The following is a 17,925-nucleotide window of genomic DNA, read 5'->3' as shown; positions in this document are numbered from 1 at the left end:
CAGCTTACCGCGACTGCCGCGGAGCACACTTTGAGAAACACTGGACTACTACGACATTTTACACCGAGAGTCTCTTTCAACAGACTGTTAATTATTGAAAAAATTACCAAAAAAGTGTGCGTATGTGTCTGTGAAAAAGGCCAACATTTTGAACATTTATTATGAATTCTTGGTTTTTTTCCAAGTTTTAGTAAAGGTAATGTTCATAATGTAATAATTCATAGGTTTAATCTATTATAATCTGTTAAGGTAGTTGAAATACATTTGAAAAACATTAGTAAACTATGATGTGCACGAATTTTTAAACACCCTTTATATTTTATTGGTTCCGGTTATCTTTTGGTAGAACATCCGACTCTCATACGAGAGGGGGAAGTCAAATTTTGAATGCGGGTAAAGACAACTGAGCGGAGTGGTCTGATGTCTACGGTGGCTAGAAAACATGCATGGTAGTGTACTGCGGGGCTCTGACAAAATATCTCCATAAAAATCTGAAGTAATGGATGCCCGAATCAATATTTTAAATGCCCGAAAAATATTATCTCCGTGGATTTACTTTAAAAAAATTCAATTTGCGTAAAAAGTATCGAAACTGATAAAATTCTTTCTTTTTTGTTAACGGGACTTCGGATAATGTTATCTTATTTTTTCCCCATCAAAAATATTTTTTGCGCATTCTTAAGCTAAGGTACAATGAAAAAGTTATTTTGTAAATTTATCGTTATTGGAATGGAAGGCGTTCTCTTCCCCCCTTGACAAGAACTTCCGTAATTAATGTAATCAGTCTAGATATCACGATATATCTGAACTATGTAATCAGATCCCTGTTATCCACATACGTGTGGAGGAGCTTTTTCAATGGATCTCTGAAACGGACAGTTGGCACATTGTAAAAAAAATATCGTAATTCGGGATTTACATTAGACAGTTCCGTTCTAACGCCTCACAATGGCTAAATACCGAAAATGCGGAATTTTAGCTCAAAAGAAAAATGAGTCTCGTTTTTTAGAATAGAATTTAAAAAAAAAATGGAAAACGATTCGATAGTTTGAAATAGACTATGTGCAGTGCCGTCTTAACGCATGGGCCCATCCGGGCACGAGAGAGGAGGGGCCTCACAAAAATAAGATCCGGTTGAAATTTTCTAGGATTTACCAGGTAGGGCCTCCGAAAAATCACTTGGCCCGGGAGCCCATGATACTCTTAAGACGGCCCTGACTATATGGAAAAGAAAAACTGTTGCCCCCCCCCCCCCGTTTTAACAATATCCGTTTACCAAATGTCCCGTTCAACCAAACATTGTGGTCATGCACCATACTTGCAAACGGGACTTTTACAGATATAGTTAACATCATTCGTTATTATCAGAAACATTCACACGCCGCTAAATGAAATAACATTTAGCGGCGTGGACTGTATTAGGAAAAGAAATGAATGAAAAAAAAAAAAAAAACTTTACAGTTTAACCAATAACGTTAAAATTATCGATGGAGAGCACGTAATCGCGAAAGAAAAACGAAATATATTACGAGCACACGCGTACGCAGAGTTCATCGGATCCAGACGGACGGACCCAATAACCCCGCGACGGGACGTTTACTCCATATATTTTTTCATGAATATTTTATTTATCGTGTAGGTGTGTCTGAATCCAACGCAATCAGCCAATCAAAGGCTGCCCGTGACACCCGTTTTACATCTTCGATGAAGTTTTTTTTGAACGATCCCGCAATTGGATGCCGTCTGGGTGGGATCCACTAGAGACTTCTCATCATCAACCCTCTTAGTAGGTCTATATGATAACAGGGCAAAAAAAACGATGGGAGTGCTGACACCTGAGCATACATGAATGTGCCCGTGAGGTATGACCCGAACCGAGACAGTGAAGAGGTCAAGGGTCGGAGTAGATAGAGGTGGAGACCAATCAGCTGGCTGAATCTACATTAGGGCACCGACCAATTAAGCGAGAGATGGTGTGTCGGCTCGTCTTGCCCCAGAGCTACGAGGAGGGGTCATCTCTTATTTATGACTAGGACCGATATCCGTGGGAAAATGGGAAATGGAGTTGAGATTGCGAGGCAAACATCCAAACAAACTGTCTAGTTTTGCGCTCTGGTCCTCGCCAAACGGTTCGGAGACGACCAGCACTGGTACCTACCATTCACGCACACACTTGGGATTCCGTGTAGTCCTTCATTACCGAAATTCACGGTGAGTATTATCTCTTCTTATATGACATGTATTTATACCTTTGTCGAACATCGTAACGGGGCTCCCAAATTATTATTTATGTTTTAAAATCCACATGTGTGCACTAAATTGGGCTCAAGGGAAGCTTCAGGATTCGCAGAAATTCACCAAAAGTGGAAACAGTATTTTTGAAAAACAGGGCAAAAAAGAGATTATATATATATTCTAGTTATATTATTATTATTTATATGCTTTTAGTACAGGATTACTTGTGCGATTCAATAACAATAGACGATGTGGTCGGTATATGGAAATTGGAGGACGCGTTTATGAGTAAATATTCATCATTGGAGTGGGTAGCGATTTTAGGCCGAGGAATATGTATATTGCCGAAAAGAACTATAACGTTTATATAATGGATATATGACTGTACAATGAACTCTCGCTAATCCGGCACATATCAGACCAGGGTGGGCGGATTACCGAGATTGCCGAATTACTGAAAGTCAGTTGGACAAAAAGCCCATTTAAATAACATAGACGTCTGCTCAATAACATGGTTTTTCTCCCCAAATGCTCGAAGAAAACCCGCCAAAAAAACTCCGAATTAGCACATGGTCGGGTTATCGAGTGTCTGCTGTATACTGTGATACCAGATAAATTGCTAGCGAACTGCGGTAGAACTTGATTAATTAGAATTTTGCATAAATCGAGGTCTATTTTCTATCTAATTTAATGTTAAAATTTTTTGTTTAATTCGATTCCCCCCCCCCCTCCCCCGAATTTTTCGGATAATTGGAAGTTAGAGGGAAAACATTTAGTTTGGAAAAATTCTAGAAGGCGGACTTTGCTTTTGGCGATCAAGTTATTAAACAACAAACTTTTAAAGACTAATAAAAAATAAATAAAGTTTGAAACCTCTAAATTAAAAAAAAAAAGTAGAGAAAAACAATATCCATTTTACCATTATTCAGCTGGAGTGCACACATCGCGAGACCATATCAGGGCCGTCTTAAGAGCATCATGGGCCCCCGGGCCAAGTGATTTTTCTGAGGCCCTACCAGGCAAATTCTTGAAAATTTCAACCAGATTTCATTTTTGTGAGGCCCCCGGGCCGTGCCCGGGTGGGCCCATGCCTTAAGACGGCACTGGACCATATACCACTTAATACCGATTATGTTTCTTCAACCTAAAAATCAAGATGTAACATTCAAAATCTGAATCTTTTTTTCGTCATTAAGAGTACGAAAAGTATCGGAAAGTTGAGATTTTTTGTAATACGTTCCTTGATAGTATAAGGATGATAAGCAAAATTTGGGGAAAAAGTTTCGTAACTGAAGATCATGAACTGTTTCCGTAAATCAGGCTTTGGACATGGTCAAGAAATCCTACAGTGATGCTGAGATTCCAGAACAGTGGAATAAATGTAGCAGCTAAGATCGATTATATTGCAGTTATAAATTATTAAAATTCGGGAAACAGTTTCGTAACTCATGGCAAAATTTTATTATCATACGCGAATTTTGATGATTGAGGTACAACTTGTAGTCATTTTACAGATTCAAGATAGATTAATTGAATAATTGGAATTCTGGATAATATTCGAACTTCTTTCTTTCTTTTTTTTCCAGTGAGTTTGGACTTCGAATTAATCGAGTTCGACTGTATATAAAGCCAAATTATCGTAGGCGTAAACTTAAGTATCCGTTCCATGAGGGCGAGCCCACTCAATATTTGCCACTATCTCGATGGCACCTGTAGAAACATTGGATTTGAGCCGCCGCCGACCCCCCCCCCCCACTCCAAATTTTCAATGACTTTACGGCTTTGCATATTGCCGCTGTGGTGGTCGACTGGTCATAGTGACGGACTCGCGTTTCCTTGAAATTTCACCAAAAAGCTATTATCTCGCTATTGCCGCTGAGAGAGGGTTATCTCGAGTAACTTGATGTCTTTCATTCCGGAGATTCCGAGATATCTCGCATTCTTAAAACTCTCTTATTTCGGCAATGCTGAGTCCCAGACACCGTTGTAGGTTTTCTTTTCCTCATAACAGGTTTTCCATTCGTCCCCACCCCCTGTCAGATCAACTGCAAGTGGGTGGAGTCAGCCTTTGTTCAAAGTTTGGTAATAGAAAGAAAGAGACTTTTTTCCTTTTCTTCAGGATAGTACAGAGTAAGGTTCCGGGACGAATCGTCAGGGAAGCTGCTAAACGAAGAAGCAAAAGAGGGAAAAACTACCCTGAAAAATATAGCGCGGGAGCCACAGAGAGAAGAAAAGAGAAACGCTCCCCCTGGGGTCTTTTTTCCTGATTATTATTATGATTGGTGTGGTGTTGTAAGGTGTGATGTGCTCGTTGTGTAGCACTTTTCTCTATCCTCCTTAATCAAAATAAATATGATTATTGTTTTGAAAGACGACTCATCAATGAGTACGTGTTCAGTTACTCGACCACGAAGAGGGAGGATCGTTACTGGCGCAGTCGGTAGGATTTAGAACTGAAAAAAAAAATCGGGGGAACATTTTGAAGAATAACACTTATGAAGAAGGGCAAAATGGCCACAGCGTTCCTCCATTGTCAAGCTATGAGAAAGAGAAAGCATGGACTGCTGATGACGGGTGGTTCCTGAGGGCACCATTGCTCTGCAGTTGAAAGGTGAAGAGCATCATTTGCTCCAGAGGCGTATGTAGCGAGCATCAGCTCCAATGGCATATTCAGCGAGCATCAGTTCAAGTGGTGTATTCAACGACCAGCAGCTCCAGAGGCGTAGGTGGCGAGCATCAGCTCCAGTGGCGTATTCAGCGAGCATCATTGCTCCAGAGGCGTAGGTGGCGAGCATCAGCTCCAGTGGCGTATTCAGCGAGCATCATTGCTCCAGAGGCGTAGGTGGCAAGCATCATTGCTCCAGAGGCGTAGGTGGCAAGCATCATTGCTCCAGAGGCGTAGGTGGCGAGCATCAGCTCCAGTGGCGTATTCAGCGAGCATCATTGCTCCAGAGGCGTAGGTGGCGAGCGTCAGCTCCAGTGGCGTATTGAGCGAGCATCAGCTCCAGTGGCGTATTCAGCGAGCATCATTGCTCCAGAGGCGTAGGTGGCGAGCGTCAGCTCCAGCGACGTATTCAGCGAGCATCAGCTCCAGTGGCGTATTCAGTGAGCATAAGCTCCAGCGGCATAGTTGACGAGCATTATTGTTCCAGAGACGTAGGTGGCGATCATCAGCTCCAGCAGCGTAGGTGGCGAGCATCAGCTCCAGTGGCGTATTGAGCGAGCATCAGCTCCAGTGGCGCATTGAGCGAGCATCAGCTCCAGTGGTGTATTCAGCGAGCATCAGCTCCAGCGGCATAGTTGACGAGCATCAGCTCCAGTGGCGTATTCAGCGAGCATCAGCTCCAGTGGCGTATTCAGCGAGCATCAGCTCCAGCGGCATAGTTGACGAGCATCATTGCTCCGGCGGTTCGTGTGGCGAGCATCAGTTCTAGTGATATACGTGAGAGCATTATTGCCCTGTTGTGTGTCAAGTGAGAGCATCATTGCTCTGTTGTTTATCAAGTGAGAGCATCATTGCTCTGTTGTTTATCAAGTGAGAGCATCATTGCTCTGTTGTTTATCAAGTGAGAGCATCATTGCTCTGTTGTTTATCAAGTGTGATAGCATCATTGCCCTTTTGTTTATCAAGTGAGAGCATCATTGCTCTGTTGTTTATCAAGTGAGAGCATCATTGCTCTGTTGTTTATCAAGTGTGATAGCATCATTGCCCTTTTGTTTATCAAGTGAGAGCATCATTGCTCTGTTGTTTATCAAGTGAGGGCATCATTGCTCTGTTGTTTATCAAGTGTGATAGCATCATTGCCCTTTTGTTTATCAAGTGAGAGCATCATTGCCCTTTTGTTTATCAAGTGAGAGCATCATTGCTCTGTTGTTTATCAAGTGAGAGCATCATTGCTCTGTTGTGTGTTGAAACGGCGGTAATTATGCGAGTACTGATTTTTTTTTTTTTTTTTTTGAAAAGATACGTCAGTATTATTCGCTCAGAAAATTATATTTTTTTTTGAAACGTCAGTTTATTATTGAGAATGTGATTTTTTTTTTTTTTGAACAGCAGTATTATCGCACATACTAATTTTTTTTTTCAATTATCTTTGAATGTACGATTTTATTTATTTTTTTTTTTTGGGTTTGTTTGAAATACGTCAGTATTATTGAGCATATATCTATCTATATATGTATATATTTTTTTTTACGAATGATTAGTCATTAACATATGACGGTGGACGTATACACGTAGATTAAGTGTGAACATTTATAAGCGAAAAAAAAACGATATACCAAGCAACATGGCATATCTCGGGCGTGCAAGGAGGGGTGATTTGGTGGTTTTGGCAGAGGAGTTGGGTCTGGTGGTCAAGGACGGGTCGAACATATTGGACTTGAGGAATAGCATCCTCAAATGTGACGGCTATGACGAGGAGTTCATCCGAGAGCAGTTAGCTGTCATCAAGGGAGACAGGGAAGCACGAGAAGAGCGTGACCTAGCTGAAGGGAGGATGCGTGAAGAACGAGAACACCTCTTTCGAATGGAAAAACTCCGCTTGGAGATGGAAAGGACGAACGCGTCCACAAATGGACGACAGAATTTAACCTCATTCAGTACGGAACTGACGAGGCTTGTTCCAAAATTTGACGCCAAGGAGGATGACATCGCCTTATTTCTCATAATATTTGAACGCCAGGCGAATAGAATCGGGGTGGACAAAAGAAACTGGGTGTCAGCTTTGCTGACCTTATTGCCGTCAGATATAACCCAATTAATCGCCCGAGAATCGGAAGAGAAGTTTGATGATTATGAGTACATTAAGGAGATCCTCCTTAGGAAATTCAAATTAAGTGCGGAACATTTCCGGCAAAAATTCACCAAACATCAACGCAACCCGGCGAAATCATGGCGAGAATTTGTCTTCGAAATATCGAATTTCTTCGAAGAGTGGATCCGGGGTCTGGACGTTGGTGACTTCGAGACACTGAAGAGCCTTGTCATTACTGACCAACTAAAACGACGCGTTCCCGGCGATATACGTGGCCATTTCGTGGACGAATGGGCCTCTTTCATATCTCCGTCTATCCTAGCTGACAAGCTAGATGAATACGAAAGTGTGCGGTCAAACTTCAGGAAGGTGGGCTCGGGCAATGATAACGTGAAAGATGAAGCTGGCAAATATGGTAACAGTAGAAGTTTTCCTCCTAAAGCACCGAATTCCAGGCCAGGACTCAAAACCGAAACGCGTAAAACCTTTGTGAAGCCAACTTGCTATTCTTGTGGCTCGGTTGGGCACATATCGAGGGTTTGCAACAATAATGCGAAAGGGCATGCCATTGTGAATGCACAGAGTCAATTAATGACGGTGGAACCAAGTGAAGCCTCGAATATTTTGACGGTGAAGGTTTCGGTTCCTGTGTCTTCTGCGAAGGTCACGGGGAAAATCGATGAACTTAAAATTGCACCCACCAAATGCGGAACGAAAAAATTTAAAGCGATTATTGATAATGGAGCTCAGATATCAGTTCTGAGAGAGGATTTGGTGCCTTCGAACTGCGACGGAGAAGGCACTATACGAATAATATCTGCGTTCGGGGAAACTGAGGTAGCGGCACTGAAAGTTATCCCGATGAGAATCGATGATGGTATGCACAGCGACATTCCTGTAACTTGTGCCGTGTCGAAGAAACTTGTTAACGACATGTTAATATGCTCAACTGCGTACGAGGCGCTGTCGGAAAGTGTGCAGCTCACTGGGTCCATTCGGCATACCGGAGACTCAACGATGTCGGTCGTACAACTCCTGGATTCGAACGTGGAAGGAGGGAACTGCATCCCTGATGCATCACAAGTCCCCGATAAAGGAGACAAGGACTTTATCGGTTTGCTAATTGGAGATGGCGATCTCGAGAAGGGCTGGGACTTCGTACGTCTGGGCCAAAGACCTTATGGCGTAAGGAATGGTGTTCTCACTCACTCCGAGAACGTAAACGGCGAAAATATCGTACAGGTTGTCGTTCCCACCTGCAAACGAATGGAAACGCTTCGGATGGCCCATGAAATACCTTTGGCAGCACATCTAGGGGAGCGCAAAACGAAACAACGCATGAAGTATTCGTCGTACTGGCCTACCATCAAAAAGGATGTTCAGAAGTTTCGTAGGAGTCGTCGAGAATGCCAAGTCAGACGCACCGTCACGTATAGAGATCGCCTACCCATCCAACCAATCGTGAGACCCGAAAACCCATTCGAGGTCTGCTGCGTTGACTACATTGGACCCTTAGAACCCAAGTCAAGCAGAGGCCATACATTGCCAGAGTACAACACGTGGGACTGATATTTGATCAGGACGTAGAATTTGGAGATGTGGACTACGCTCCTGTTCACATAAAAATGAAATCAGTCCAGGACATTCAGAACCACGTAATGGGGTTATCTAATAAGCTGGAAGTTCACAGCAACGGCAATTATTCGAAACCGAAAGAATTTTTAGACGTGTTCAGCAGTCGGGGAATGTATATATTAGGAAAATACACGGAAAATGTTTGTAAATGTGAATGCATTTCAGTGCATATGTATTACTAATGTGTATTCAGTATGGTATTTTCATTGATCCCACGATGGTAATTGTTGATTTTGTGATTTTTTTTTTGTATGTGTGCTTGAACATGTTTTTCTTTGTTCATTTCTTTTCCTAAATGTAGTAAGCTCAGTTGTCTTGAAAAAAAAAGATAGACAATGAGCTCCCAAGGGGGGACGAGTAAGGTTCCGGGACGAATCGTCAGGGAAGCTGCTAAACGAAGAAGCAAAAGAGGGAAAAACTACCCTGAAAAATATAGCGCGGGAGCCACAGAGAGAAGAAAAGAGAAACGCTCCCCCTGGGGTCTTTTTTCCTGATTATTATTATGATTGGTGTGGTGTTGTAAGGTGTGATGTGCTCGTTGTGTAGCACTTTTCTCTATCCTCCTTAATCAAAATAAATATGATTATTGTTTTGAAAGACGACTCATCAATGAGTACGTGTTCAGTTACTCGACCACGAAGAGGGAGGATCGTTACTTACAGGAATATGTATACAGTGTAAAATAATTTAGATAAAGATTTTGTGTGTTTTTTTCAGTTGTTATTCTGGTATTGGGGGGAGCAATTATCAGCTGTATAAAACCTGAAAAAATATTCTTCAGAAAAGGTGGTATTTAAAAGAGTTTAGTGATCTTCCTTCCTTCCCTCTGTATCAATTTTATTGCGGATCAGAGAAATTTTAAAACCCGCTTAAAGAGAAAATGAAAATTCACATATAATGAATCAAAGTCTTCAGTAATTTAGGAAGGCTTTGTTGACCCCAGCCGTTGCAACGTCACTTTCTTTCTAACCGAGCACAACTCCGGTCTACCGAACGAATAGTGCCAGGAGCGTGAGTGTGGGTATCTAACAGTTTGAATGCGTATCTAGTGTTGTATGTGAATTTTTAGCGCCTAATTGTGGCGCTACCATCTGTTTTTCGAACTATGAGTGAAGTGTGATTGAAGATCGTTACAACACTAGAACGAGGGTAGCGGTCATTTTGACTGCTATTTGACTTATTTTTGCAATAAACCCTTGTTCATTTGCCAATTGTTTTGGAATTTTGTATGAAAGGGCTTGCTGTGATGAAGACTAATCCCGTGTTTTGTTACAATAAAAGAAGGTTTGACTATGATTTTTTTTGAACTCTTGTAATTCGTGGTTTCGTTTTTACTTGGCAATCCATTGACAAGGTTTGAAGTGTACAAAACGCTTGAGAAATTTGAGAATGAAAAACCGTGAATAGCTACGAAATCCTGAGAAATGTAAAATACATACGTAAGACATCTATTCGATGTCGATCACATTGTGTACTGAATGAATTAATTTTGTCGAAAACGACATTCATTAGTAGGGCAAAAAATAAATTTCATAATCTCCGGCAGAAATTTCTTTTCTCCGCGATTTCAGTTTTGCTTGTTCATGTACTCAAGACCTAGATTTTAAACTTCCTACCAACTATAGATTTTTTTTCCCCAGTCGAAAGCATGATATGTGGTCGAATAATGGCTACCCACATCATTCAGCAGGGTCCCTAGACTGATGTGAGCCCCCTGCGCCTCCTCTACAGTTAGTTTATAGTGTGAGGGGAACAAAAAAAAATGACAAGAATTGTTTCGGCGCCCTGTCCATGGTTATAATCTTGAGATTCCTTTCATCGTGAATTCACCAGTGAATTCAATGCAGTAAAAATGCAAAGATATATTGAAACGCTAAATGAATTGAATAACGTACGACTACGACGACTAATCCCGTGCTGAGCTTTTTGAAATGATTTCAATTTTCCTATGAATGGTACAAAATGGTTACTGGAGAAAAGCAAAGTAGACATCTGTTCTCTTACGAAGGTTATTAACAGCTGGCTGATGCGAAGATATATTTAGGAAAGAGAGAAAATTAACTGCCCTTGCGGGGAATCGAACCCACGTCCTTTCACTTTCCTGGTGAACGGACTAGACTACAAAGGTAACGAATACTCAATTTTTCCCTCAATCTTTCTTTGGAGTTCGTGTGCAATGAACACACGGACCATACATGGACTGTCTGATCTGTTCTCTTCCCTCAATAGTAATGTTCGCATAAGAAGATTGCCCATTTCATCATGTTTTGCAATCATAATAATCAAATATCTCTATAACGGTCCTTTTGATCGCTACCGTCGTTCTAGGTATAACTTCATTTTACCACTAGCCTGTAAATGTTCTAGATTTCAAATTCTAGGAGTATTAGAGCTTCAGCAAGATGAGAAAAGTCATGAAATTTCAACGACCCGAGATAAACCGTTCGGATGAAATCGCGCGTCAAAGCAGCTTCGCGATCAAAATGACCGCATCCGTCGTTCTAACGCACTAGTTAATTGATAAAACTATGAAGCTCTGTCAACTGTATGTGCCTTACAGGAACGAAGTCCGAACCATCAGTAACGGTATGACCCACCGATGCCTTTCCGATCATTATGACGTACGTCACATGTCTTTCCCAGAGCCCCGTAAGTTCATGACGATGTAAATATATCCTGAATGGTATGGGGCGGAAATTAAAAAAAAAAAAACTAAACCAAAACAACTATAACTCGAGGTAGGAAGCCATTAACGGAGCATTTATTTGCGCAACAGCGTACACATACAGTATTATATTATAAATAAGACAGCCAGCAGCAACCTGTTACAATTAAAAAAAAAAGCTTATTGACCCCCCCTGCGGACACTACGGAAGACCCCCAACGCTGTTGTGCTACCAGCGGGGCAATTACAGGTTCGCATCATTACCATAAATAAATAAATAATCAGTGCTGTGTTTGCAAATAGAAAAACGTAGAAGAGTGTAGCATGCGTGTATAATACTATTTATACTTGTCGATCATTTTGCCCTTTTTTTCTTTTTTTTGTAGCAAATAGGTATATGTAGTCCTTCCTCGACTTACGAACGATAGACTTGCAGACTTTTTCACTTACAAACCCAAATATTTAGTGCTTTTGGTGAATCGTTGATCAAGGGTGCTTAACCTTGGAGGAGTGTGAGTCACTTCATTGGTTTGTGAAAACTTGTCGCGGGCAACTTAAATGATTTGGAACAGTGTCGCAGGTCCCTTGAATCATCTGTAAATGTACCACTTAGTTCATTTTCATTAAATTGAAGTCGCGGCAGGTACGGATCGGGAGGGATTGCCCCTCCCGAGAGCCGAACGATATGGGATAATTTGTCTGTCTAGTAAAATACGGGATGATCCAGATGTGCAAATTTACAACAAGATTATTTTATTTCTTCTGTTTCATTGATTTTGTTACATGAACTCTTAGACATTTTTCATTATGACAATAAAATATGAGATTTTTCGGTATTGTTTTCAGTGGTATAAAGTTGGAAATTTTAAACAAATAGTTTTAATAAAGTTTAACGATTATTTATTACCCAACTGTTTAACATGACTAGATCACGTTCAGTGTGATGTTTCAATGCCAAAAGAGAATTTTCAGTTACCACAAGGGCTGTGGCATCAGCATAGCGTACGACATTACCATGCAAGTCGAGATATATTGTAATATTAACATAGATTAAAAGTGAAATTGAACCGAACACAGATCCTTGCGGGACACCATTTCTTATAAATAGAAAATTGCTTACCTAGGAATCACCTTTCACTGCCTTCATTCGATTTGACAGATAACTTTCAATCCAATTGTAGAAGAAGCCTCTGTGACGAAAGACGTCACTCTCTTTTGATAATACGACAGATACGGAAAACTGGCTGAGTGAGGAGATATCGATGTTTCAGGAAAAATTAAAATTCATCTCTGCCCTCACGGGGACTTGAATTTTCCTTTTTTTTCCTGAAACATCGATATCTCCTCACTCAGCCAGTTTTCCGTATCTGGCGTATAAACAAAGGAGAGTGACGTCTTTCGTCACATACCGCCATCTGGTGGTCCTGATGTCATCTGCGAGCTATTAGAAGAATGTTACCACCGTCCATTGCACGGAGCCATTCAGCATATTCATACGCTCCAAGGAGAGGAAATTCTGTCTTCATAGCTTAGATGGTAGAACGAGAGACTGGGGTTCGTGTCCCCTGTAAGGGCAGAGATGAGTTTTCCTTTCCTGAAAAACATCGATATCTCCTCACTCAGCCAGTTTTCCGTATCTGCCGAAGAAACATCTAATTCCTGCGCAGAACAATTTTTAAGGCGAATTTTAATTAACAGTATCAAATACTGCTGCTGGCAGCATGAACACGAAACAAGCGCAACTCGACAACACGTGAGGGTCACACATACACTCAGAACTCGCATTCCGACGTGTACCGATTCGTTAGAAATTCCGTAGAGGAATGTGTACGAGGTGCATGTACGGTTAGGTAGTAGTATCAAATGCTTTTCTTAGGTCTAAAAAGACACATACTGCGTGTTTGTTATCATTAACTGTTTCATTAAACATGTCCTACAAATCTCTTAACTCATTTTTTTCACCGCTCCTCCAATTCATGACCAAATTACACATTTTTTTTTATATATGATAACTTGTTTCTTAAATAGCATATTTAAGAGCTTTCAAAAAATTGGATATTAATTTAACAGGTTTTTCCTTTGTAATTGGAAATTTCCAGTTAATTAACTTCTTAATTAATTATTTTTTTGATAATTATGAAAACATGTCAATATGAAAAAAAAAATTTAAGGAAAAAACATTTTTTTCCTATTCTGGGGCCGTTCAAGTATTACGTTACCAAATTTTTAGCCATTTCTGACCCCCCCCCCCCCCCACCCTTGTCAGCAAAATTTCGTCATCAGCTCTGCCCCTCTGAATCCTAACGCATATTTTCATAAAGGGTGGTTGATGACGTAAGCATTATCCAAACCCTTCTCCCCCCCCCCTGTCAATAAAAGTCAGCAAATCGGAAACCACCCCCCCCCATCGATGATGACGTAATACTTGAACGTCTCCTCTTAGAAAATTTATTTCTGCACATAATCACGGGGGGGAAAAAATTTTCCAGATTGAAAATCGGGATAAAATTTCCAAAAAATTTCATTTTTGGAAAAAGTCACGAAAAATAAATTTAAAAAATTCTCTTTCATTAAACCTTTTTAATTTCCAACAATGTTAATTTTTCATACAAAAATTTGTATAAAAATTAATTGAAATTTTTTTTTTGTTAAACAAAAGCGTTGCGCAAATGCAACGGCGGTCAAAAATGGCATCAAAGCTTCTTGCCGCGTATGAAAAGAGTTTTTTTTTTCTCTTTCATTCGATATGTAACATTTAGTTTTTGTTTCTGTTGAAATTCAAGATAACGGATTCACAAAGCCATGCGGCAGCTACTGTGGATCGCGACGTGCTGGTTGGTGGTGGCCAGTCAGACTATGGCCGTGACGTTCGCGTACCGTCGATACACCCGCCTGCACTCGGACGCCGTCCGGTCGACGACGCCCTCGCCGCCACAGAGGACACCCCCGCCGCCGCCGCCGACGATATACGAGAGGCTGGTCGATTCGATGCTGGACTTCTCCGTGACGAGCTATTCTGAACTGGCCAAGGGCCGCAACTACCAGGAGAACATCGTGTTCTCACCGTTCAGCATCTACACCCTGCTGCTGATGACTCACCTGGGAGCCAAGGGGCCCACTGCGAACGAAATCTGCCACGCTCTCAGGATTTGCCACTATCAGATGTTCCAGGTACGTATGCAAACGTTAACCAACCTTTAAGACGGTGCGGGCCACGGTTCATCGATTTAAAAACTTGTCGCGAGCCACTTAATTAAATAATTACCGCGTAATTACCTGTAAATGTACCGCTGGCCGCTTGAGTGATCTGTAAATGTGCCGCAAAGAAAAAAAGAAAGGGCCACTTAAGGGATATGGGAACAGTGGTGCAGGTCACTCAAGTGATCTGTAAATGTGCCGAAGAGTGGCGAGAAGAGTGACTTAGACAGGGAAGCATATTTACAGTGTGGGGGGGGGGGATAATGGGTCGTTGAATCCCGTGACCAATACTTTCTTCGTTGGTTGCAGAATTTCTCCTCGACATGTTCTAGCTCGCCAAAAAAAGAATCGGCGAATTTCTTTTTTGTTAGCCATCTTGATTTTCACGATGTTGAAGATTTTTGGCGAGCAAAAAAATTCTAGTGGAAATCGCCAAATTTCGCGAATTCAACCTCGATTACGAATCTTAGCCCTCCTTACGATAGCCTAACACAAAAATCTCTAAATCATCGAAAAGGCACTCAATATTATCGCCAGCTCATCGCAACTGGCTAAGGTTGGCGACGCCACTAGGAGCCACGACATACACTGAGAACCACATTATATTGTAAAAGATCTAAAATTATATCCGACTATTATATTCATTTTATTGAAAATCTGTGCAGTTTCAATACTTTTTTCTTGTTCTTTTTTGGAATGCAGGTCCACGAGGCGTATGGCAGAATCGTCCGCGACCTCCTCGGCGACAACCTGTTGCAGGAGAGCCTGGCGATCGCCAACGTGCTGTTCGCTCAACGCGGCATGAACATATCCAGGTTCTACAGCTACTCCCTGCGCTACATCTACAACTCGAACCTGCGGGAAGTCGACTTCCGGAACAACGGCTCGAACGCCGTCAACGACATAAACGCCTGGGTCAGGCGAGAGACCCGCGGTAAGATCCCCGCGCTCCTGAACAAGATACCCAACGACATGACGCGACTGATGATGGTCAACGCGGTGCATTTCAAGAGCGAATGGAAGTACCAGTTCGACCCTGAGGCGACGGAACCGCACGGCAACTTCTTCGTGATGCCGCACTTGAAGGTCCAGGTCCCGATAATGCACGCGAAGCTCTCCCTGGCCATGGGCCACAGCCCGCAGCTGGCCGCCAGCATCCTGGAGCTGCCGTTCTCGGACAACCGCATAAGCATGTTTCTCATATTACCGGATCAGATAGACGGTTTGAACAGGTTGCAGATTAGCCTCAACTCGACCAGCATCAAGCGCCTCATATCCACGATGAGGAAGCGTAACGTCAGCGTCAGGCTTCCGAGGTTCACCGTCGACCAGACGCCCGCGTTCCCGACCATCCTGTGGACGCTGGGCATCAGGGACCTTTTCTCTCCAGACGCTGACCTGAGCGGGATCTCGGACGTGACTTCCCTTCACGTCTCCAACCTCATCCATAGAGCGACTGTCCAAGTCGACGAGGAAGGGGCCGTCGCCAGCGCGGCGACCGCGACCCTTGTCGAGAGGATCGGTGATTCGGACGGGACGTACTTCGAGGCCAACCACCCTTTCATGTTCTTCATAATGGACAAGCAGTCGGGTATGGTCCTGTTCATGGGCCGGATATCGAATTTTTTCCAACGAACCTGATGACGGGTAATTAATTAATCCTCCATTCCCACCGATCATAGTCATCGTAAAATCATGCTCATGTCGAAGTTGGACAATCGCCATTCCACCAACATTCTCACATTAACCAGAATTCAGAAATAATTCTGTGGAAGAAAATTCCATGTTTAAAGGGAGAAATCGATCATGTTTGTAATGTTTTTTCCAACTTGTTTGCCGGAATCAATAAATAACATTTTTTTTTAAATTTAATTTTACGTGTCAATGAATCTGGACATGAACATGGCTCCTGGAATCGTTCAAATGGGTCGCTTTTTTTTCCCCCCTTCAAACCGAGCACAACTCCGGTCTATCGCCATGGGGCAATATACTACAGAATGAGTTGTGCCGAAAGTTTGCATACGCAGGGCCATATAATAGGGGTTGTCTCATAAAGCGCTGGAGTTAATAACAGCTGACTTCATCGCCCTCACATAACCGGTTAATTGCCATTGACTACCCTGATATTTCAAGGTCGCACTTTAGTTAAAAAGTATTAGAACAGTGGCGTCCCACACCTGGTCCGAGACCACGCCCACTGAGCTAAGGCGACAAGACAAATTCTAAAAAATGAAACAGTCCTTATTGAAAATGAAATAGCCGTGGTGTACATGTACCTAAGAGTCTAAGTGCGTATCTAGTGTTGTGCATGAATGTTTTAGTGCTGCCATCTATTTTTCAGACTTTGAGTCAAGTGGTCAAAGATTGAATACGTGTACCGCTGTTGGTCTGTTTCCCTCTGTGGCAAAACTTTCTAACCGGGAGACCCGCTCGCATTCCGCCTCGAAGACCGAGCACAACTCAGGCTCTGTAGCTTACGCAATTTTAGTTTATTGCCCTGCAAGGCATAGTCGTCCCAGAGAAAATTCTGAAACTCAAGGAGGGTAAACAATGATACATAGAGGTTCCTATCATGGGATCTAAGTGGCCCCTAATCATGTATGTGCATTAAAATTGGCAATATACATTAAATACGAGATTCAAATTAACGTGTATATGTTACTATAAAGCCCGAAATTGGCCAATTCACGACGGGACCGGTCAGTTCACGAAGTGGCCGGTGATCCCTGTTCAAAGTCCCTGTCCAAAAGAAATGTTTCCGGATCATCGTCATGCTGGCGTGTTTTTCCGTGATAATTATCTCCACGTTAGTTATGGCAACCCATCAAACCGCAGTCACGATGCGGTAATCATTTTCTCTCTCCAAAATTCGGCAGCGAAAAATATGTTTATATGATTATTTCTATAGTTTTCTCTCTCAAATTTCACACCTTTTTTTCTCTCGTCACATGGAGCTAATCAAATACAGCTGCTATATATAGACAGGTATCACGTGTTATCAAGTTTTAAAAAAATGGATTTGGCTCCTACCAGGCCGTCTTACATCAGCACATCGAGCTTTGGCCTGGGACCACTTCGCGAAATGGCCGGCCAATTCGCGAAGCAGCTGACCCCGTCGCCAATTGGACTGATATAGTAACATATATAACGTATAAATATAATCATATGACCTACGCATATACAGAGAAGTGCGAAACTGAAGAAAGAAAAAAAAGCGGAGGGTCTGGCGCTTGGGGGGTCCAAAGGACTTCGTATCTCTCTCTCTCTCTATGTTCATTCACATACAATTTCAAAAAAGCAGATGCGAGGTTAGACAAATACGAGAAAAGGCAGTCTGTGCAAGGGAGATGGGGGGGGGCGGCTTTCGTTGAGTACTTGGAGAAGCTTGTGACAATATACGTTCATTCGAGATTCAAAAACTGTACTTCACACAAT

General features: G+C 42.2%; 2 protein-coding genes across 2 annotated transcripts; both read left to right on the top strand.

The window, feature by feature from the left end:
• Window positions 1-2,097: 2,097 nt before the first annotated feature.
• LOC149070094 (ipis-1-like) lies at window positions 2,098-16,357 on the top strand. Its single transcript, XM_089249888.1, has 3 exons — window positions 2,098-2,211; window positions 14,076-14,463; window positions 15,193-16,357. The coding sequence occupies exons 2-3, from the start codon at window positions 14,095-14,097 to the stop codon at window positions 16,129-16,131; spliced, it is 1,308 nt and encodes a 435-aa protein (XP_089106014.1). The 5' UTR covers window positions 2,098-2,211; window positions 14,076-14,094; the 3' UTR covers window positions 16,132-16,357.
• LOC149070095 (uncharacterized) lies at window positions 6,525-8,561 on the top strand. The gene has a single exon (XM_089249271.1). The coding sequence runs from the start codon at window positions 6,525-6,527 to the stop codon at window positions 8,559-8,561; it is 2,037 nt and encodes a 678-aa protein (XP_089105397.1).
• Window positions 16,358-17,925: the final 1,568 nt, after the last annotated feature.

Source organism: Pholcus phalangioides, unplaced genomic scaffold (assembly GCF_987345545.1).
Source record: "Pholcus phalangioides strain wild (caught in Gottingen) unplaced genomic scaffold, Ppha-v1.0 ptg000022l_1, whole genome shotgun sequence".
Classification (NCBI taxonomy): domain Eukaryota; kingdom Metazoa; phylum Arthropoda; class Arachnida; order Araneae; family Pholcidae; genus Pholcus; species Pholcus phalangioides.
The sequence above is the reverse complement of the archived record's forward strand: the minus strand, read 5'-3'. Positions and strand labels throughout refer to the sequence as shown.

Bases quoted from the DNA above. Each gene is read 5' to 3' on its own strand.
- LOC149070095 (XM_089249271.1), top strand. From the start codon at position 6,525: ATGGCATATCTCGGGCGTGCAAGGAGGGGTGATTTGGTGGTTTTGGCA.
- LOC149070094 (XM_089249888.1), top strand. From the start codon at position 14,095: ATGCGGCAGCTACTGTGGATCGCGACGTGCTGGTTGGTGGTGGCCAGT. The intron at 14,464-15,192 runs GTACGTATGCAA...TTTGGAATGCAG, and splicing joins GCCACTATCAGATGTTCCAG to GTCCACGAGGCGTATGGCAG.